At 35.6% G+C, this 24,052-nt stretch overlaps 1 protein-coding gene across 3 annotated transcripts in view; it reads right to left on the bottom strand.

Moving 5' to 3' along the window:
* Nucleotides 1-24,052, bottom strand: part of Kpna5 (karyopherin subunit alpha 5) — a 42,332-nt gene that overhangs the window by 5,649 nt on the left and 12,631 nt on the right. For 2 of the 3 annotated variants that reach the window (XM_013352428.2, XM_005363606.3), the window contains exons 5-13: nt 21,883-21,977; nt 20,608-20,739; nt 19,461-19,549; nt 12,973-13,072; nt 8,511-8,674; nt 6,554-6,632; nt 4,467-4,592; nt 3,205-3,332; nt 1,006-1,184 (exon numbers count right to left, since the gene is read on the bottom strand). In XM_013352428.2, coding sequence (XP_013207882.1) covers nt 1,006-1,184; nt 3,205-3,332; nt 4,467-4,592; nt 6,554-6,632; nt 8,511-8,674; nt 12,973-13,072; nt 19,461-19,549; nt 20,608-20,739; nt 21,883-21,977 — 1,092 coding nt within the window. Of the gene's footprint in view, nt 1-1,005; nt 1,185-3,204; nt 3,333-4,466; nt 4,593-6,553; nt 6,633-8,506; nt 8,675-12,972; nt 13,073-19,460; nt 19,550-20,607; nt 20,740-21,882; nt 21,978-24,052 lie in introns of those variants that run through there. The other variant, XM_026787411.1, reaches the window with a different exon arrangement.

Here is a 24,052-nt window from a genome sequence, read left to right as displayed (position 1 = left end):
TGTAGACCAGGCTGGTCTCGAACTCACAGAGATCCGCCTGCCTCTGCCTCCCGAGTGCTGGGATTAAAGGCGTGCGCCACCACCGCCCGGCCGTGAGTTAAATTTCTTAAGAAGACAAAAAAAATTGACTAAGGTAAGTTTGGTGCTGTACATCTCTAATCCCAGCACTTGGGAGAGAGAAGCAGGAGGCTCTCTGTGATTAATCAGCTGGTCTACACAGCAAGTTCTAGGATAGCAAGGACCGTACAGGCAGAAGCTGTTACTCCCCTTCCCCCAACCAAAGGGGAGGGAAGGAGAAGGGAAGGAGAGAAAAATCTGACCAACAAAAATTACTAATTTTTGCCAGATGGTAGTGACTGACACATAACTTTAAACCCAGCACCCAGGAGGCATGGACCATTATGTCCAGATGAATTTTCAGGAATGCAAATGCTGGAAACTGAGGTGGATGCCAATCTGAGGCTATCTAGTGAGTTCTATGCCTGTCTCAGCTACACAGCTGACAGTTATTATTAAAAAAAAAAAAAATCCCAAACCAAGCCCAAAACTGCTACCAGTAAACAGAAGAAATAAAATTTCACACAAAAATATGATTATTTTGGCTTATATAAAGTACTAAACAATTTAGAAACTAATGATCAATTATAAGCATGTAGCTAAAACTGCTAAAATATTACTTAAACTATACTTACACATCTATTTGATACCTTATACATCTATTCAATCATGGAGATATGTACAACACACACTACTTAAATCAATTTAAAGTACTTGTTCAAAAATATAAAAAGGAAAGTATACAAGGAAAGTTAAATCGTAAAAAGAAAAGTAAATGATGAAGATGAATTGCTGCAATGAGTCATGGGTAATTATTTTTAAATATTATACTGTATTTATAATGAAGAAAACTGATGGAATGGGGGAGGGTGGAGGTGCAGAAGGGGGAGAGGCCTTTTAGGGTCATTATGAATTAACTATTATACAAACTTTCAACTGCCTGCTTACCATATGCTTCTTCAATGAGAGAACAGTATGGATTGACACTCATTCCATTCTGCTTAGATTCTTGTTCTCCAAGACGTAAAATATTTTCAAGTCCATTCAAAGCCACTTGAACTATTTTGGAGTCCATGACAGTCAAAAGGTCACAAAGTGGTTTAATGCAGCCCAAGGTTACCAAATACCTTCACCAAAATTTTAAAGAGAAATGGGGGAGGAGGGTTTAAACAATGTAAATCATAATAAAACAAAACCAGAATGAAATGTTATATAAACAATAATAAAAGTGTTTTTATACACACTTGTTGCTGTTCTTTTTTGAGTCAGGGTCTCACTATGTAGCCCTTGCTAGCCTGGAACTTGCTATGTAGGTCAGGCTGGCCTTGAACTCACAGATTTGACTGCCTCTGCCTCCTGAGTGCTGGGATTACAGGGGTATGTCTCTATATCTGGCTTAAATGCAGAAAGTATTTTATTTACATTGCAATCTGCAACCCTTTTTCTCCTGTTATCCAGTTTCATGTACTTAGCAATAATAGAATTACAAATACTACAAAATGTATACACACAGACCAACACTTGGATGATTTTGCTGAGGAGGGTTAGAAATAGTAGGTTCCACCCATTCTTTTTTAAAAGTGAAATGTGTTCTCTCTTTCCTTCCCTCTCTCCTCCTTGGTTTATTCGTTGGGAAGGTACAAATGAGAAGGAAAGGAAACACCAAATTAAATCAAAAGATTTCTTACAACAGCAATCACAGCCAACACTCTGAAACATACACTATATTTCAGAAATTCAAAGGATCGAAAGAAGAAAACAGACTACCTGGTAAATGTTAAACAGTACTGTTTACTGAAATAGCCCATAATTGCCTAATGCATTACTATTACCTACTTTCCACTTCCTCTAATATAAATGAAACACAAAGGGCAAAAACAGTCTTTGAAGCCAGATTGCATGGTTTCAAATTCTAATTCCATTTTTAGTTAGTTATGTGCCTTTGAGCTCTCTACCCCACTTTCCCAACAGGAAGTATTTTATAGAAGTTTCTGCGCCTTTGAAAAAGGAGTGTGTGTGTGTGTGTGTGTGTGTATGTGTGTGTGTATACATATATTTTCAAATATTGTACAGCTTTTGTGGGAAAATGTATGGCATCGAAAAAGGCATACAACAGTGAGAACTTGTCTCTAAAAACCAAAAACAAACAAGACAATGATCTAATGCCTGGTGGACTTAAAATCCTTTGATTCATTAAAATAACATCATAATTTGTCTTACTTTATAAAGTTTTAAGAGTTACATATTTGTTAGAAAATATTTCTTAAATAGTGACTTCGAGTTTTATGGAAGAATTCTTAAAATGAAAGGGTTATATAGAGAAGTCAAATTTATCTGAGGTACAAAGTCTATCTTTGCTATACAAGTCAAAAAGATTGAAGACACACGATACAAAGAGACTGGAATCAATATTTGAAATGACAGTTTCAAAAGACAGCAGTACCTTATTCTGAGAACCTAATGCTCATTAAGCACTGTCCTGAGCATTCCAAGTGCATACATTTCACTTTTGATACAGTTACTGAATTCATTAGCAAGAAAAAACTGGACTAGAAAGGTTAAATGATTCTGTCAAAATTGATCCTCTCACAACTTTACCAAAGGATGAGGACTTGATCAGTATTTGGCCAGGCTTACTTAAAGTCATGGACCAATTCTGAATGCTGTCAGTAATATATATTAAAAGGCATAGATTATTAACACAGTACAGGAGGACAAGGACAAATAGTGCATAAAAGTATTACACTATCTACTGTACGACAACAACCAATAGAGAGAAGACCATTAAACAAATGCATATTTTAATTTTACTTTAAACATGCTGACATTCATATTTGTTACTTCTATATAATGAAGTTAATTTTGTGATTTTAATGCTTGAAACAAATCTAATACCCATGACAGTTTATTCTGCAAATCAACAAATTCTTCCATTCGAAGTTCTAATCTCTACTGAGGAAGATGGGTTAACTTTCACTTAAGCAAAATAATAAAAGAAACCAAATGAAAAGATACAACAAATGCTGTCATTTCCTGTTAATGCATGTCAAACAGACCTAAAAATGTTAGTTTCATCAAGCAATAAAAAAAGTTTATTTCAAATTGTCTGATTCATATTAAAAGACAGTGTTAAAGATCTAAGTCCACCTTATTTGCTCTGGAGTGCCTCCCGATGTGGCATTAGTTATAGCCCATGCTGCTTCTTTTCTGGTACGAAATTCCGCTTTCTGGAGAACCTCAATCAAGACAGGGAAAATACTTGCATCGATGACAGCCTAAGAAAAATAATCCCACAAAATTAATGCAAATACTGTTTCAGAACTACTGTCACATGGAGTATTGAAGTAAAGAGGCTTTAAAATCTGAGAGCAGCTGGAGGATGGCTCAGCAGTTATGGGTTTGCCTTTTACAGAGGACATGGGTTTGGGTCACAGCAAAGACACCAGGGGACTCCTGATGACCTGTGCCTTCAGTTCCAGGGGATCTGACACCCTGGCTACCACAGGAACCTGTACACATGGTGCTTTACATAAACTCACTCAGGTGCACACACAAACAACTTTTTTTTTTAAATTTAACTTTATTTTATGTGCATTGGCATAAAGGTGTTAGATCCCCTGGGACTGGACTCTCAGACAGCTGTGAGCTGCCATGTGGGTGCTGGGAACTGAACCCCGGGTCCTCTGGAAGAGCAGTCAGTGCTCCTAACCACTGAGCCATCTCTCCAGCCCCCACACACAATTTTTTTAAATTTTAAAATGTAAGACATTTTCAAAAGATTCTGTTTATAATCGGTCAACACTTTAACTTCTTTTTTTTCTGAAAAAAAGAAATGAGCTTTTGTAAAGAATGGAGACTGTGTCAGTAAAATATAAACATCAAAGGTGATAAACCATAGGCATGTGACTAACCAAGTGGGTATTCTTTGGCTCAAAAAAGTTGACAGACCTAATAAACACTGAAAGCCAACAAAAAGATGATTCCTAACATTTAATCCTCTGCCCAGACTGAGTCTCCCCATACAGTCCATTCTGGCCCCAAAATCATCATCCTGAATCTCTCTCAATTTAAACCTGATGTGACACATTTTTTTTTTCAAAAAGAAAAAATCTTTTCTTCTTCCCAGACAAGGTATCCCTATATAGCCCATTTGGCCTCCAAATCATACTTTCCTTCTGCTTCAGCTTCTTAAGTACCAGGATTACAGGTGGGAGCTACAGTGCTCAGCAGAAACCATCCATTTCTCTAGACTAACTTTATGGTTCAGATACTTTTATAGATGTAATTGGTATTCCTCACTAGAATACTAAACACAAATGCTATTATTTAGAGAAGAAAAGGTCATGTTGAATGCCGGGTATCTCAGCTTAGACCTTCCTATTGTCATCTCAACTCTGCAAGGCACTTACCTGGATCTGAGCTCTGTTTCCTGCAGTGATGTTAGAAATGGTCCAGCAGGCTTCTTTTCTAATCGACTCCTTTGGACTACCCAACAAGTGTAAGAGGCAGGGCAATGCAGAACAGTTCAAAATGACCTAAATTGGGTAAGACAGAAAACAAAAAGGGTTTTAGTATAAATGCAAAAATCTTATGAATTACTTAGAAGTAAAGAAATCAATCTGAAAACAAAGAAATAAATTCCTTTCAAGGTAAAAATTAGGCAACTGTTAACCTTTCCACCTTGCTTTTTGCAAAGCTTACCTAGAGCTAGTGCAGTTCTCCATGGGAGTCAGAGACATGGCCTTCAAATACACAAATTAAAGTAACAAAGCTCCAGCATTATCAGCACAGATTATGCTTTGAAGACTATTACCAAGTAGGAAAGATTTGAAACGGTTATGATTTCTGGTCATACCCATAGAAATGTCTGCAAAGTTCAATGTAGAAAATTACTCAAAGAAAGATTTAGTGATGGAAGATAGGATTTAACCTCATTTTCAAAACAAATTACTGAATGATATTCTTTCCCCAACAGGTTTCTATAGCATCATAAAAAAATTTCAAGTACAGAATAAATCTATTCTGCTTTCATAATTTGGCTTTTATAATGAATTATCTAATTAGGTGTGTGGCTAATGCCTTTAATCCCAGTATTAAAAAAGCAGAGATGAGCAGGTTTAAGTTCAAAGCCAGTCAGAGTTACTAATGAGACCCTGTCTCAAACAAAAATCAACTGACTTCAGTACTGTCTGCTTTGTCCTATATTCACAATCATCCACAATGCTTTTTGATTTACTGAGGGTAGAAGGTATGCAGCATTAGGACCTTGAAAATTTTGCTGGTAAGTGCAGCGTTTCCCAGTATAGAGAGCTACCCTTAAACTGGGTATTATGGACTGACTGCTAATGATTACTCTCAAAATAGAACTCTAGCCCAAATCTGGAGTCAATCTTAACCTCTTACCATTCTCCAAAAACAGGCATGTGTATACAAGTTAATCACCAATTCTGGAACCATTTCCTTGTTATCTTTCCTTTGGCTTCATAGTCTATAACCTATGTATAATAAACGACAGCTCCTATTCAAATTTAATGGTTCTTAAACATACCTCAGAGTATCTGCCTTTCTCCTCTACTGAAACGCTACTCGACTTATTTAGTTCCAAACTACAGATTTCTCATCACACTCATCTTTTCTATTAATCCTCAACAGCACTTACTGGATGATCATAGCACATTCATTTCCTTGTTAGTTTGTTTTAAGTCTCAAACTCTATTGATTTAGTTAGCTGGGCACCCGGCTTTATTTCAATGACTTCTAACTAGTTAAGATTCTGAATGAGATAGCCCAGGTTTGAGGTCTCCATCCGGTCACTTCCCTTGGAGCTTGTCCTGCAGAAGAGGAGGAACTGTGGGAGCCACAGGAATTGAGCACACCAGGCCCCAATGGCCTAGGAACTCAACTAAGCAGGGCTCATGGTAATTTTTCAGAGACTGAAGTGGCAGTCACACAACCTGCATGAGTCTGTGCTAGGTCCTGTGCATGTATGTTATGGTTGTTGGCTTAGTGTTTTGGGAGATTCCTGACAGTGGAAGTGGGGGTGTCTCTAACTCTTTTGCCTGTTCTCGGGACCCTGTTCCTCTTAGTGAGTTGCCTCACCTAGCCTTAATGTGAGGGTTTCTGCCTGGTCCTATTGTACCTTGTCATTCCATGTCCAATTGATGTCCCTGGGAGGCCTGCTCTTTTCTGGGGTATGTGGGGAAATGGAGACGGCTGGGGGAGGAACTGGGAAGAGTGGAGGGAGGAGAAGCTGCAGTCAAGATGTATTGTATGAGAGAAGAATAAATTAAAAAGACTTTGAATCCTCTGAGAAGAACACTTGGTATATTTGCACTAACAGGGTTCTATGATAGTATATTCCCAATAAGGTAACTGAAGCTGAAAACTGGGCTTACTGCCACAGACAACTGTATAATTATACTAATAAGGCCTTGAACATATAATCAAGTGATATGAAACAATAATGCTAACAATGTGTCATAAATTCTGAACTTACCTGTGTTTGAATATCATCACCAGTCACAATATTACCAACTGCTCTTAATGCAGGTGACACAACTTTATAGTCATTGTGCCTAAAAATAAAAAATATGAGCTTATACACTAATAAGTTAATATTTATATAAGTTGAAAAATAGTACATAATTCTTCTGTATCTATCACTCAGAGATCCTACTCAATTTTTACTTACTAATATTTCAAAAACAAAAAATATCTAATCCAGTATTATAAATGCTAAATAACCTCAGTTTATCTTATTAGATGACATATTGTATATTCTCTGTCTTATTATTAGGTACTTAACTCTGGTCCTAATTAAGACTGTATATCATGTTACACTTCGTCTCTATTCCAATTCCTCCTCTATTTGATGAAGAAATAGTTGAGACCATGTAAAAATCCCATTCTTTAACGTATTTAATTTATTTTAGAGATTATAATTACATTTCTCCCTTCCCTTTTCTCACTTCAAACCCTACCTTATACTCCTTCCTTCTGTTCTTCAAATTATGATCTAATTTTTTACAAATTGTTATTACATGCATATATGTTTATGTATACACATATTTCTAAATATACATGTACATTTTCAGTATCTGTTTGCTCATTACCTGAATTAGTACTTATTTGTATTTTTTATAATTATTTTGAAAACTACCATCTTGACCATATGCCTTATCTGCCTACTGACCCAGCTACATATTTTAAAGTGGACTCTGGGGTTGTTGCTAGTGACTAATTTATAATACATGAATGTTATTTATTCCCAAGATAATTGCTTTCTGTGTTCATCTAATTTTTCCTCATTCTAATCCAATAATTTCTCTAAGAAAAGCTACTTTCCTTAAGTGAACAGTGATATTTGGAGACAAAAAGTTGTGGCTTTAGTGTGCTCACTTATTTTTAGAGAGGTGTCCATGGCCCCAAAGCCTTAACATACATATGCACACACATACTTAAACAGCTCCTTATTTTGAAAGCCATGAGTTTACTCTCAGGGATTTAGTTCTAATCTAACAGCAAAGCCTTTTTCCCTTCATATTTTCTGACTAAAAGTCAGTTGCTTTAGTTCACATCTTCCTACATAAAGATAATCTGACAAGAGAGGCTACCAAGAATTGAGTTTTTGGCTTTAACTTTGTTCTGGTCTGTTGTCTACCCACTCTAGTAGAAGTCATACCACTGCGTCTGTCTAGCTTTTGCTGATACTATTCTCATATTGGAACATCAACTCTTTAACCAAACTATCCGTTGTGCTTTCTGTTTTGTGGTTCTTTGAGATAGGGTCTCACTATGTGGTTCTGGGTGGTCCAGAACTAGCTATGCCTGAAACTCAGAGATCCACCTGCCCCTGCCTTAAGTGCTGGGACTAAAGGCATGAACTACCATGGCTGGTTTGCTATTAATGGCTTTTTAACAAAATGAAGACAACTGTAAGGAAGGTTGGAGGATAAAGAAGTATAACATCTTTATAAACGAAATTTTCTTTTAATGTCTTTGCATGGAAAAGCTGTAACTATAAACAAATGTAGTAATAATTGGTCAGTAGGAGAAACATCATGGAGACACTAAGTGAATTTCCTAGCTTTGTTTCAAATTAATTATTATAAAGAATAATAAACTAGATTACTGGTTCTGTGAAAGCAGTAACTCTATTCTCTCCTAATAACATTTCACATGTCACCTTTGGTACTAACAAAATTCTCTAAATGATTCCTGAGTTAAGGCTCCTTCCTTCATCAAATAAAAGTTTAATTCATACAATAATTAATTTGTAAAGTAGTTTCATTGTATTTCAGAATATATGTTAAAGGACTAGGTTTATAAGTACTCTCTAAAGGGTGGAGTTAGCAACTTTTTAATTCTTCCTAAAGATGGTGACTTTTGAAATGTTTAAAAACACAATCTTAATTGTTAAACTTAATATACAACTAAGTGTAAATTATAGTTACATCAAAAGTTCCACCAATCTTCGACAGACTCCAGAATCAATGACTACTTGAATTTTATCATTGGGCCCATCAGAGAGATAAGAAAGGGCCCAGCAAACATCTGCTAACACATCTGGATCACTGCTAAACAACAATCGTGATAAGACGTTTAAGCAAGGTGAAACCTGTAAGAAAAAAAAATGAGTTAATATTTAATTATTCTCTTTAGTATCAAGATTTCTTAGCAAAATGTAGAAACTTAGTTTAAGACCCAAATCTAATACAATAAAGAATTCTTCTATTAATTCTTCTAATATTAATCATATTAAGATTATGATTAAGTATTTGAGTATCAAAATGAATATGGTTGCTATTAATTGGTTATTAACTAAAACATGTTAAAGCAATAAAATGTAGTATCTTCGTTTAATATTTAAGCTATATAGACATTCAGAGTAAAAAGCCTACATGCTTCATATTAATGAATAAATTATTAGTTTTTTATTCATTACATGTGCTCAATACAAATAAGTTGAATAAACTTGAGCAGCAAAGATAGAGGAAATGTAAAAAAAAAATATTCTGAAAGGTTTTCCATAAGAAGTCACTACTGCTAGCACATCTTCTTTTTCTTGTTTTATTTTAAGATGCTGGGACTTGAACTCAGGGCCCTGCATATGCTAGTTAGCCATAAGATAGATTGCCTATCCTGGTCTCACGTTAGCTAGCCAGAAGATAGACCCCTTATCCTTGTCTCAAATTTCAATATCCTGCCTCAATGTAGGGTTACAGATATGTGCCACCATACGCAGCTCTATCTCTTTTTACTGTAATGAATAATGCTGTAAAACTTCAACTAAAACAAAACAAAATTCAACAGCTGTGTCCAAATGCACACCTGTAATCCCAGTTCTCAGAAGGCTGAGGCAGGAGGATGAAGATTTTGAGGTCAGCCCCCACTACATAATGAAATATTGTCTGAAAGAAACAAGCAAAACCCAAAGAAAATACCAGCTAAAACATGACAAAAGAAATGCCTTAACCCCTCTAGCACCGTAATTATTTCAATCCTTTATATAACTACAACTAATCAGTGTAAAAGTGAGCAAGGCACTTGACAGCTCTCAAGGCTGTTTTCAATTCTGTGAAACAGAAGATCAGTTCTGTGATCTCTGCTATATTCCTGCCAGACAGCCCTAGTTCATATGCTATTTGCAACCTCCGTGGTAGGAATAAATTACCTATTATCTGTATATCCAAATTTCTTCACTTGTAAAACAGACACAGTAAAGAACTGTTGGGTGTGTAAGAACGCATGCAGTAGCTAAGAACATGCCTGGCATCACTCACATAGGAATCACTCACATATTAGCTCTTTTTCCCCATTACCAGTACTGAGTCTCTTACCAACTTATTTTGAATTCTTCTAACTGGCAACTTCCCATCTCCCTTAATCTTATCTCTCAGATAGGAGATACAGTAGTGGCTTTCATTTTCATTCCTTTTCTGTTGAAGATACATTCTAACCCACCCGTGGATATCTGAAATCATGCACAGGTCTCTATGGCTTTCCTATATACACAGAGATAGGTGTAATGTCTTTCTAGTTCAACTAAGCCCTGTCAGGCACTGAAGCTGAAGTTTCAATAACAAAACTAGCATGAATCATTTTAGTTCTTTATAATTTTATGGACAAAAGATTTTTCTCTTACCATAGACTTTACCAACCTCGTTATAAATTTTTCTTTTCTTATTAGTTCAAAAAATTTCATATTTTCATTTAAATGAGAAGCACTTCACAGCATGAACAAAAATTATTTGTAACAGGGTAGGAGAGTAGAAGGTTACGTAATGGTACGTAGAAAAGAATGCAGTTTAAAGCTCAGGAATTACTTATTTGGGGGTTTCTTGTTTGACATGTTTAGACAAAAAGTAGTTGAAAACTCAGAAATCAAAACTACAAATAACAGTAGCAGTACATATGTTAAAAATGTCATAAATTAAAAAGAATTAGGATGTTTTAATGTTAGCTATTCCTCGATCACTAAACACTGAATCAGTACATAAACTATATCTTCTAAAACTGGTTTTACTTTTGCTGCATCTTTCCTCTAAGAATAACAGAAGGGCTGACATACAGAATTTGGCTTATAAAAGACACATGCCCATCCATAAGTTAGTAAACAGAATTAACACAATTGGATCTTTCATCAAAAACATGCATCCACCCCTGCCAACAACCTTTTTCTTTAAAAAGGGAAACTGTTATTGAATTCTTCTTTTGAAACATGCTTTTTAAAAAGATATTACTGAACACATAATTGACTTGCTATTTTTATAAATAAATTAATAAATATTTAAAATTTCCATAGTTTAAAATTTTAATCTAGTATTATTACATGAAAGTCATATAGAAAAAGAATTTGGATCCTGTGGTAGCTTGAATGACAATGGCCCCTACAGGCTCAGATGTTAGAACACTTGGTCCCCAGTTGGTGAAACTGGAACTGTTTTGGAAAGGATTAGGGTGTGTGGCCTAGTTGGAGGAAGTGTGTCACTGGGAGAAGGCTTTGAAGTGTCAAGACTCTTGCCAATACCCCAGTGTGTTCTCTACCTCCTGCTTGTGGATAAAGATATGAGCTTGCAGCTTCTGCTCTAGTCAATACATTTGCAGCTTGTCTACTTTGCTCTGACATCATGGACTCTTTATGAAGCGCTTTATTGGCCATGGTCACAGCATCAGTAAAGTCACTAATATAGATCTTCAAAATGTTTAAAAACAGAAGGAACTCCTAAGGCCAAACATGTTAAGAATCATTTATTAAGAACTATTTATTAGTTGTTTTACTTCAGAACGTTTAAGAACAGAAGGATTTCCTAAGGCCAAACATGTTAAGAATCATTTATTAAGAACTATTTATTAGTTGTTTTAAACATAGAGAATGGCTAAAGCAAAGCATGCTGTGTGAATAGGAGGAGCAGCAAACAGTCTAGTGAGGCCAGAATATAAAGAGGATGGCAAACAGGACATGAGGAAGGGAGATCACAGTGGGCTGGTGTATGACAATTCTTACAGGGTATTTAACAAAATTACTGGGAACAGAGGTATAGTTTCAAAGTTGTGGATTATTCTGGCTGCTTTCTTGGGAACAAAAAAGAAAAGGAAAGAAAAGAAAAGAAAATGATAGGCAAAAAATTAAAAAAAAGAAAGTATAAGGATGATTTGCTAAAAAGCTATCACAACAACCCCAGTGGTAAAAGGTGCTGCATCCTATAGTATGAAGAGGTGATATATTTCCTTCCTCAATATGGTACTCTGAAACACTTCAAACCTACAGAAGCTCTGCACAAATAGTACAATCAACACTAACATGCTGCATCCAGATTCATCAGCTAACATTTTGCCATATCTGTTCTTTTTCAACATTCGCATGTACATCTGCAATTGTATATGTTTATGTATTTGCCTTTCCTAAAACAGGAAGCAGCTCACAGATTACAAAAATTACCATGACAGTCCACATCTAAATGCTTTGGTATATGTCTCCTAAGAGAAAGGTGCATTCTAAAGTTTTCTACAATATTGTTATCACACCCGCATCTGTTTTGTTTTTTGTTGTTGCTGAGAAGGGGTCCCACTAAGTAGTCCTGGCTGTCCTGAAATTTACAAGCTGCCTCCCAAATGTTGGGATTAAAGATGAATTCCCAGTCACCTGGCACACCCACAAAATTTAACATTGACACAGTATTATCTCTAAGGTATCAATCACACTTTTTGGGTAAACAAGTATTCTGATCCATGTTCTAATCAAGAATTAAACATTTTTTTACAGATGCCTTAAAAATATAAGATTATTATGGTAGTATAAACATGGAAATTATACTTACTTTAAGTACACAAGTCAATATGTCTACTTCTTTTTGGTATGTCATTTACATTGTAAAAATGAATATATTTTAATAACCAACATATAACCAAATTATAATCTTCTACCATTCTGAAAAATTTCCTTCTGCCCCTGGGTGGTCAATTTTCTCACCTCAGACATTCCCCAATATGATTTTCATTCTTTTAGATTTCTTTTCCAAAACATGTAAATGGAGTCATGTAAGATGACACACCTACAGACTCCTTTAATTTAGCTTAATGCTACTGAGATTAAAGCATATGTAAGTAGCTTGTTCTTTCTTATTGCTGAGTTGTAGTTCACCATAAATGAAAGAACTAGACTACAAACATTTTTAACTCAACTCGAAGACATACAGATGTCTGGCTATGGTGGAGTTTCTGGCCAGAGAAACTAGAGGCAAAAGAAGAGTATAAATCTATAAAATTTATTTAATTTGCTGAATGTGTAAACAGTGTCCAGTTAATAGAGAAAATAACAAAAATAAAGAGTCTACTCAATGTTAAAAAAAAGGCTCTTACCATAAGGGCACTTATTTATGGAAACATTTCTTAACTCGTATATTCCACTCATACCTTACTAAAATTTGGAGGAGGGTTTTTGCCTCTACATAGATTTGAGAGGGCCCATACAGCATTTCTGGTGGTGGTAAGTCTGTTTGAATTTGTTAATAACCTGCCAAGAAAAGAAAAAGAACTGTCATTTTTACATTCACTTTTCCATTTCAACTATTTTCTTGTAATAACTAAATTCTCTTTGACAGACTTTATAAGATATTTAAACTGGTAAGACAGAAAAGGTGAACTTAAAATTCATTAGTTTTATTAAAAATACAGGTATCTTTCTCAAATCTGAATCTAATTCTAAACACTTAAATCATAATAGGCTGAAGATAATGGATATCAGAAGAAATGTACAAGATTACCTTTGATAAAATAATGAAAAGACCACATTATATACAATCAGGAAGCAGGGAATAAGTGAAGGTCAGCCATTGGCAAAGGAAGTTCTTAGCTTTTATTTTAACGGGTCTTACAATGTGTTCTAAAAACGTGTTTTCAATGAATCCTGATAGATTCTAAGAAACCAAGTATCAGAAACAAGAATGTCTCTTCTCTCAGTTCCCTAAGAAGCTATTAACAGTTTCCCCACACTTACAACAGCATCATGGTTCAATATTCGGGTGGTTTCAATGAGACTGGCCCTCACAGGTTCGTATATTTGAATACTTAGGTTCCCTGTAACTGGTGGCCCTTTGGAAAGGTTAGGAGATGTGGCCCTGGAGGAGGAGGTGTGCGACTGTTGTGGACTTGAGGTTTCAACAGCTTCCTACCATCCCCAGTTTACTCCCTCATCGTGGCCAGGAGTGTGAGCTCCTAGCTGCTGCTCCAGCCACCATGACTTCTCTCTACCATGACAAACTCTAACCCTCTGGAACTGCAAGCCCAGACCAATTAAACTTTTTGTTGTTGTTTTGTTTTGTTTTTTTGACTCCTTTTGTTTGTTTGTTTGTTTTTTAAACTCAGGTCCCCTGGAGTCACTGACAGTTGAGAGCTGCCATGTGGGCGCTGGGAATTGAATCTAGGTCTTCTGGGTGAGCAGCCAGTGCTCTTAAGCTCCGAGCCATCTCTCCAGTCCCTTGTTTTGTTTTTTTGAGACAGGGTTTCTTTATAGCTTTGAAGCCTGTCCTGAAACTAGTTCTTATATACCAGGCTGGCTTTGAGCTCACAGAGATAGATGCCTCCCTCTGGCCCCCAAGTGTTGGGATTAAAGGAGAGTGCCACCACCGCCTTGCCAATTAAACTCTTTTGTAAGACACTTTGGCATGGTGTTTTAGCACATCAATACAGAAGTAACTAATACAATTAAATTTATATTTTTGTTAATCTATATGTTAATTATGCCTAATTAGGAGATGCCCAAGATAGTGAAATGACTTAGCAGGCAGGCACTTGCCATCAAGCCTGACACCTGAACCATCCACAGGATCCAGATGACAGAGGTGGAGAACTGACTCCAACAAGCTGTCCTCTGCACCCTACGTGAACACACACTAAACGGACAATAGCAGATTCCTTAATATGACATCATACTAATTCTTTATAGCTTAGAGAAAAAGAACACACACCAAAATTAGCCATGTAATTTCAGGAGTTTATTGACCTTCATAAAGCTGCTAGAAATATTGAGAACCTAGGCTGGAAAAAAAAATCCCATTTTGAAATGATATCAGCAAAAGCAGTCAAGAAGGGAACCCTGAAAAACTTCTCCTGCCCCAGAAGCACCACAAACGAACAGCAAACAACACCTAAACCGCGATGGAAACCCGTGCTTATCAGTTTTGTCAGAATTCTAAAAGACAGCTAAATGCTTACAGCCACGGAAGGACTGAAACATCTCACTGAACCTTTCTAGTGTTTTAATTCACACTTGCTCAAGCCCATCTCTCTAGTCTGCCAGCTCACTTTAAAATGATATATTTTTTTCTTCTGGAAGGTCCTTATTCCAGAGGACCAGAGCAAAAGCATATACCTTGTTTCCAGGTGCTTATACATGTGTTGCCAGCTTTGTGGAGACACTTAAAAATGGGTACAATGTGTATTTGTCTTTCTTTTGCCTATCTGGGAAAATTCAGATGTGGGAAAGTAGCTAAATGTCTTTTAGTAAAAAGCAGAAACCTCAAGTAAAGAATATAGGGCAAATGGGAGACACTGAAAACATGGAAGGAAAACTAGGGAGTGAAATCCTCTGGAGAAATAAGCCATCTGAATAGCTTTCATGTATCAGACATCAAGTAAAACATCTTCTGGTCAGAGTACACACTCAGGAAAACACCTAGGAAGGCCCTTGCCATCCGCCTGACTTTCAGACTTAGCATAAACAGAAAGTAAGGGCTGAGTTCATAGTGCTATCTGGCCCAGCTAAGCACCACATGTCTGATAACATAATGACAATTTTTAAAACATCTTTTTTTTTTTTTTTAAGCACTAGAGAGTAAACTTGGCTGCTAAGAGCACTTATTGTTCTTGCACAGGACCCAGATTTGAGTCCCAGCATCTATATGGTGATTCATAACTAGGTGCAGCTCCAGTCCCGAGGGATCCAACTATCTTCTTTTGATCTCTGCAGATATCAAGTTCACACGTGGGACATAGGCATACATGCAGGCAAAACTCTCACATATGAACTTAAAAAAAAAACTTTAAACAAGCAACTATAGTAAGGATCATTAGGACCCAAGAGAGCATAATCTGAGATCTATTATAATCAAAATGTGCAGTTTTCAACAAAGAATTAAGAGGCAAAGTTAAAAAAAAAAAGAATTAGACATTGGATTTTACCACAGATGCTTTACATCTATTATCTTAAATAGGCCCCCAAAATACTAAACTACAGACCAATATTCCTTATGAATATACATATAAAATTTTATAATAAAGTTCTAGGAAAATTAATTCCAAGAAATTATTTAGTAATTAAAATTATTAAGGAGTATAACCTAATAGGATTTTATCCTAGAAATTCAAGAATGGTTCAATAGTCATATATCAATGGAATAAACTACATTAACAAGATAAAGAAAACATGATCAAGCCTATAAATTGATACACAAAAAAACCGAAGGAAACCAACATTTTCATAATGAAAAACAAACAAAAATAAAAGGAAATCATTTCAACATGAAAGAAGAAGGGAAAGAATACAAACTGGAGAAGAGAAAATGAAACTATCTCTATTTACATGTGATATAATGTAAAGTATAGAGGCCGCTTGTTCATTTCCCGGCAGCCTAGACTCCCAAAATAATCACACAGAAACTATATTATTTAAATCACTGCTTGGCCAATCACTTAAGTGTATTGCTAGCTAACTCTTACATCTAGTATTAACCCATTTCGAGTATTTTATATTTTAACACAAGGCTCATTGCTGTGGAAGCACACTCTGCTCCTTTGCCAATAGCTTTTAAGATACCAGCCTACTGGGGCGTGGTCTCTTACACTTTAAAAAGCAGCGGGAACCATGCACTACACTCCCGTTCTGGCTGCTAGACTCTGTTGGCGCTCAGAGGACTATTGTGATCTGTAAGTTTTACCCTTAAATAAATAGCCCTTTAATTATCCTAATTCTGAACTGGTGTGGGATTGTTTTACAGCATCAGCTCGGTGGCCCACTAGCAAAGTTTCAGCCTGCGTCTGTCTCTGGCAGTGGCTCCAAGGCTTCTTCCTGACTCCTCCTTCCTTCTCTCAGCATTCAGTTTAGTTTTCTCCACCTAACTCTGTTCTACCCTATCAGGCCACGCCAGTTTCTTTATTAACACATGGTATTCACAGTATGCAGAGGGGAATCCCACATCAATATAATCTCATATACAGAAACCTAATAATCTGTAAGGTCGAGACATATAGTAAGACCCAATACCAAAAAGGAAAACAGAAGCTACTAGTTACAACAAATAAATTCACAAAGTTGCAGGGTGTAAGCTCAAAACTTTAAATTAACTGAATCCTCATATACTTCTATGACAAGCTTAAAAAAATCAAAACAACACTTTTATTTACAACAAAAATAAAAAAAAACATGTTCTTGGGTTATTAATGAATAAATCCATTACAAGTTAAAAACACTGCAAGGAAAAAGATATATAATGTATCTAACCTATTAGTATGTTTGGATCTTAAATAGTCTTTAAATGCCATGCTAAAGATTCAAGTGATAATAGAACCTACTGGAGGTAGTATTTGATAGAAATAAATTAAGTTACTAGAGGAATGACTCTAAGATCTGGAAACTTTGGTCCTTTCTATATGTTAATTTCGCTCTGGACTGCTGGGTCAGCAGTCAACATCCCTGTTATGATGTTCTGCCTCTGCAGGGGCACAAAGTAACCCTGGCAAGTAATCTTGTACTGAAGCTTCTGAAACTGTGAGCCAAAAATAACCCTTTCCTCCATACAAGTTCATCACAATGACAGAAAACTAATATACCTACCTAAACAGCTTAGCAGCACAGTACTCTACAGAGGGTCAGTTGTTTGCTCTCACCTTATGGCTAACTAGAAGCTGCAGTTTGCCAGTGCTGCCTGGAATCCACAAGAATATCACTCACATACTGCTAGTCCAGGAAAAGGTCAGAGGTCAAAAAAGAGCATCCATCAAATGCATTTCACTGTTAGACCATCAAGCCAATCAAGCATATATTCAAACAATGTAAGCTAGAGACTGTTTTAGAATAAAGTTAATCAAGTCATAAGTCTTTGTTTACTAAAAGACCTAAATAAATTATATTACATCCCATTTTTTTTCTATTTAAACACTTAATATTGTTAAGAAAGTCATGTGGGATTCCCCTCTGTATGCTATAAATACCACTGAATAATAAAGAATCTCCTTTGGGCCTATTGCAGTGCAGAATAGGGCAAAATAACCTAGAGAAATAGTACCAAAAATATACAAAGAAACAAAATGCTCAGTTAATATCTGATCTACAAATCAAATAATCAAATCAGAAAAATGTCACTTGGAAAGGACAACGACCAAAAAGTAAGTCCACAGTAGTAAAACTGTAGCAAACAATTCAGTGGTCTGCATGCAACTGGTTCTTAAGTTTATTTAATCATATTTTCATGCTAAGAAATCATTTCTATGGTGCTGTTTATTAGAACAAAGGGTTTCAAATTAGTCTAGATGTTTAAATTTATTCTATTTAATTCCTCCCCTGAAAAGGATGGAGAATATCACAAAATGATAGATATTTTTTTCTTTCAATCATCTCTTTGATTAGTTATTTCTTTCATAATAATTGTCACTGAAATTTAATCAGATAATTTCAGTGAATGCTAATTATTTTATATAAAGAAATCTCTCTTTCAAACAATTTATCAGTTTTTTTAAAGGACCTTACATCACAGCATAATGTACTTTTAAATATCAAGCAGCTAAGACTCTCACTCACTGCTCTTCCAGAGCTTACTCAGTTCCCAGCACCCATATCAGGCAGCTCACAACTACTATAACTCCAGGTCTAGAAACTCTGACAGCCTCTGCTGTTCTCAGGAACCTGCACTCACGTGAACATGCTCCCAACACAGACACACATACATAAAGAAAAATCTTAGCAGTAAAGCAGCCAGACAAGAAACTACTTGCTCAGTCACTGTAAGTAAAAAGTAATTTTCAAGCACAAACCCAAAAATAACTTGTGGTCATTGTTCTGAAGACATTTTTAAAATCAAATATAAAATTCTGTAGACATTATAAGCACACAATTTGTGTGCAAAAAATGTGCTTCATTTTTTAAGGCCCTGGAAACACAGTACAGTAGCTAAGAGCATTTGCTGTTCTTTCAGAGGACCTAAGTTCAGATCCTAGCTCACAACTTCCCATATATAACTCTAGTTTCAGGAATCTGACACCCTCCTCCTTTGGGCTCCATGGACAACTGCAGTCAGGTGCACATACCCCTAACCCCAAACACATACACAATATATACATAACATTTTTAACCTTAAAAAGTTGTTCATACTACAGGACCATTTAAATGTTGTTATACTATAAAGTACTGGATGTCCTTGTTAATTATTTTAGCACTGAAAACACCATGCAAGTGGTGACTACTAAGTACAGATGAAGAGAACACAGAAGACTTGTTTGTGTGTGTGCACACACACACACACCCACACACGCACATGTGTCTGTTGGGGGTGGAAGGTGGGTGAATGTGTGTTTCCAGACAGGGTTTCTCTGCCGTAGTCCTAGCTGTCCTGGAATTTGCTCTGTAAACCAGGCTGGCCTCTAATTCAGAGATCCACCTGCCTCTGCCTCCTGAGTGATGGGCTTGCACCACCATCACCTGGCATCATGAAAAACATTTTTTAAAAAGCATACAATTTGAATTTTTTTCTCTGGTTTTCCTACTTTTAAATAACTTTTGGCCTGGCCAATCATAAAACTACAAAATAAAACAATGTTTGAGACTTTAACTGTTATATAGAAATGGAGGAGTATATAATTTTTTTCCAAATGCAAAATTAACTTATGATAAACTGAAACAAAATACTTACTCTAAAAGAGGTGGAAGTATCTCACAATTCAAAACAAAATCCCTGCATTCTGCATTGTCACCAGCAATGTTACCAAGTGCCCAAACAGCCTGAGAAAAATAAAACATTGCTTTTAAGACAATATCCTAAATCAGACACTCTCTGCTAAGAGAATTTTTCTAAAGTAACAATGTTTTCAAGAAAATGTGAAAAAACAAAGGCAAGGAAAGACAAAAGGATAGGAATTTTTAAATGAAATGCTACATATTTTAAATCATAAGGTAAGGGCACTTAAGTTTCTCTTATATTCTAGTGAACTCTCAATAATATCCAAAGAAGAGCTTAAGGAATCTATTTTGAATCTACCAAGAGAGATAAATTTATCCAGCAAATTTTCTAATTATACTAGAGATTTGTTCCTCTGTTAAAAAATCTTCTAGCTAGAATGGTACTAATTTTTGAATAAGAGTTAAAAAAAACATAATATAAATAATAACTAAGATGAGAATTAGATGAACACTGAAAATCTAAGATTAGTCAGTTTAGTATAATTTTGAAAGTAAATAGTAGGGAATCTTAATTATATGAGTGACTATCCAAATGAAAATTTCCATTTTATCATAGTCTCACTTTAAAGCTTTCAGAGAAACACAAAAGTATATTATGTTTTCAACTTAGAAAGTCTTATTTTAGAATTTAAAACATGAATCATTATTTTTAACATCTATTTGAGACCTAAGATTAAAATTTTTTTAAAAAATGTTTAAAACCAGACCAAAAAATACTTTAAAGATAATTCTTACTATCTTATTAGTAAACCTTAATAATATTATCAAGAGGGGGGCAGATATGGTGACGTGTACTTTTTATCCCAGCAAGAGACTTGGTGGCAGAGGCAAATGTATCACTGTGTTTGAGGTCAGCCAAGGCTACATAGGTTGCCCTGCCTTAAAAAGAAAAGTACTCTCTCTCTGTAGGTGGGGCTATATATGCGCAATCATTTCTATATGCTTTGAGAGGGTAATTCCTTTTCCCTAATAAATGTATTTTAAATAAATGTTATGCAAATTGGGAATAATAATGAAATAGAGGTCAAAATTACAAGTAGTATTTTCAAGAGAAAATTAAAATCTCTATATACAACATGCTGCACAAGTTAGGAACTTACCTGCTCCTGCACATCTTCATGTTCCGAAGTGAGAAGTTTGATGAAAATTGGAACGGCTCCAGTTTCAATCACTACCTTCGTATGCAGAAAAGTTCCAGATGCTATATTAGTTAATGCCCAGGCAGCTTCAAACTAAGGAAAGAAAAGTGAAATGAATGACAGAATAAAGGAAAAGTCACAAAGGAGAAGGAAGTAGAAACAAAGTAAAAAATTAAATCTGAAAGGAAGGCTGACTTATGATTATACAACAAATATTAAGAAATCAAGTTTATAGATGGGAAAACAATATTTAAAAAAGCAAAAAGATTCTTCAGATTTGCACGAACTAAAACCAAAAAGAAGTATATTTAAAATGTCAAAAATATGTAAATATGACTTTAATTTATTTAACTTCTAATATTTACTCACAGTCCCTCACTGACAACAGCACTGAGTTTAGAAGGAAGTCTTTTCCAATTCCTAAAACATAAGCCTGACTCTAGAGTGTACACAGATATCAAAGTGAGAGAGTGTTATCTCTTTGTAACATTAAAATGTTTGCAAACTCCACTAAATTATCATCAGTAGCAAATGATTTGGGAGACTGTAACCATATCAGGGTTCAGAGATAATGCTCTCTAGGAAAAAAATCTAACTGTGATCATACCAATTTATTCTTTAAAAAGATCAGCTGGAAACATTTTAAGCAGTTCTTTAAGAACCAACAGAGGTGGATGTGGTGGCTTGAGCCTTTAACTCCAACACATTAACAGGGGAAGGCTGACCTCTGTAAATTATATTTAAGGTCAGAGCTACTTAGATAGACCCTGACTCAGAAAAAAATAAAGAAGCTTAATAATGAGATTAACACTTTAAAAGTTTGAGTTTTCTAAAAGAAAGTTGCTGGACTGGAGACATGGCTCAGAGGTTAAGAGACAGGCTGATCTTCCAGATGTCCTGAGTTCAATTCCCAGCAACCACATGATGGCTCACAACCATGTATAATGAGATCCTGTGCTCTCTTCTGGAGTGCAGGCATACATTCAGACAGAACACTGTATACATAATAAATCAATCAATCTTAAAAAAAAAGTTAACAAAGGTTGACACCTATAGAATTTCATTAACATTAGCTGTGATTTTATGCTTCTGGGAACTGTTCAATAAAATAATTCCTAGCAGAAATTAGCACTACAGCCATAAATAATGCTTACAATATAGTTAGCACTGAAACCATTTCCACTAGAAACTCAGTCATTTCTAGAAGGAGATTTAAAAAGAAAACTTCAAACTCACTTGTAAAGTACAATTTTCATTTCTTTCAAGAAATTTCACAAATCTCTGTACAACTCCTGGTTTTTGTATAACTTGATCTATTGGTGGATTGGGTTCTAAGATTTAAAAAAGAAAGGATGTTAGATAGACACAGAAAAACAATGAACTGATCCCCATTTCACACAATATGCATCTCAGCTCCTTTTCCTTGAGTAGTGAAAAAACAGCCTGAACAAGCCGGGGAGTGGTGGTGCACACCTTTAATCCCAGCACTCAGGAGGAAGAGGCAGGCGAATCTCTGTGAGTTTGAAGCCAGCATGGTCTGTCTACAGAGCTAGTTCCAGGACAGGCTCCAAAACTACAGAGAAACCCTGTCTCGAAAAACAAAACAAAACAAAACAAAAAACCAGTCTGACCAAAGAACATTAGAGGAGTAGTTGCAGTCCATCACAGCAGAGAAGTCGCAGCAGCAGGAACTTGAAGCAGCTGGTTACACTACATCCAGGGAGCCACAAGACGCCTCTACTCAGCCACCTCTCCATTTACACAGTCAGTGCACAGCTGCAGCCAGAGAGTGGTGGACAGGTCTCCCCATCTCAGTTAAGGAACTCAAGACAAGCCCTCACAGGCATGATCAGAGGCTAGTCTCCTAGGTGATTCTAGACTTTTAACAAATTGGGAAAGTAATGTAACTGTCACAGATCACATAGGTTTCAATAGACTAAGTGTAAACTCTTAGCTGGATGTAACTGCAGATAAATGTTCTCATTACTGCAGTACTTTTGCAAAGCAAACTCTTACTTTTTCATTAACTGCAATGATAGGTAACTAAAATATATTTCCCAATATGAAATATATTTAAGAGATCATCCTTATAAAATGGGAGAATCTGGGTCTAATACTCCTAACCCCAACGAGAAAGTCCCCAATAAATCCTTATTTCCAAGGATGTTCCCTCACTAGTAATAATCATTCACTTACCTGTCTCAGTCAAACAAGATTTTATTTTGTCTAGACATTATTATTTATAGAAATACTACTAAACTATCTAAAAACCATAGTTTTTTTTTATGAAATGCAGACTTCTGAAAATCATAAATCCTCATGCAATTCAAATAAAATTAGAACAAATGTATTTCAAGTACTGACCAACTAAATACAAGGAAATCTTTCCTCTACCTCTGCTTCAATAAACAGTGCAGTCAGTGGTTCAGTTGCTTCTGGGGTGGTGTTCCTGTATGTCTTCTATTCTCTTCTAGAAACGGACCTCTTTTGTTAAACTCACTAGTCATTCACTATTATTACCATGTATAAAACTCCAGAAATTCCCTAAATTCTTTTCTCCTTTGTCCCACACACTTTAGTGTGTCTATGCGGTTGCTTTTGTAAGTTTTCTTAAAGGAAGCATAGCCAAGCCACATAACCCTATTATGCTCAACCTGACCAGTACTAAAACAGCTGTTCATCAAGTCCCACAAGAGAACTCTCAGTCAGTAGAAATTTTATCTTAATGAACAAAATTATGTTCATTAATTTTTTCTCTGTGTTGTAAATGAAAGTCCAGATTTTGAAATGCTCATCCTTTCCCCTATCTTACAAAACATCAGCAGACATTTCCACCCCTTCACCCTCTATCTTTGAAAGTGTCAGAATTTTAGGACAAGAGTTACCAGCTTCACCTTCTTTTTTTTCTTTTTCTGATGGAAAACTCTAAACTTTCCTTTTTTAAAATTTAAAGAACAGAAATTTGTGTTGTTGTCTTTGAGGACAGAGGTGCTAAGATGGAAGATGAAAACAGGATGTGTGGTTAGAAGGCAGTGAGAAATGGACACTGGACCATCAGTATCTACAAGTAAACACAGACGCAGACCTGTCACTTACATAAGAACACAAATGCAGTCTCTTCGCCCAAAGTTCAAAGCAACACTTTTTATCATTTCATCTAAAAGAAGCCAATTAAAGTGCACTAGAATTATCAGCTAATTTAACATAGTTATTGATATTACATAACAAAATAAAAGCCTATATAAGCTTATAAAGGTGATGAGCTATCATAAATAAAATTTACAGACATTGTGGCAAATTAAATATAAGCAAAATAGGAAAATATATGCTCAAGCAGTGAAAACAAAGAATAATACAGAACAGAAAAGTTTTGGGGAAATTTCTGAAAAAATGAATTGAAGAAGTG

Source organism: Microtus ochrogaster, linkage group LG9, assembly GCF_000317375.1.
Source record: "Microtus ochrogaster isolate Prairie Vole_2 linkage group LG9, MicOch1.0, whole genome shotgun sequence".
Lineage (NCBI taxonomy): Eukaryota > Metazoa > Chordata > Mammalia > Rodentia > Cricetidae > Microtus > Microtus ochrogaster.
This window is presented reverse-complemented; position numbering and strand designations above follow the sequence as displayed.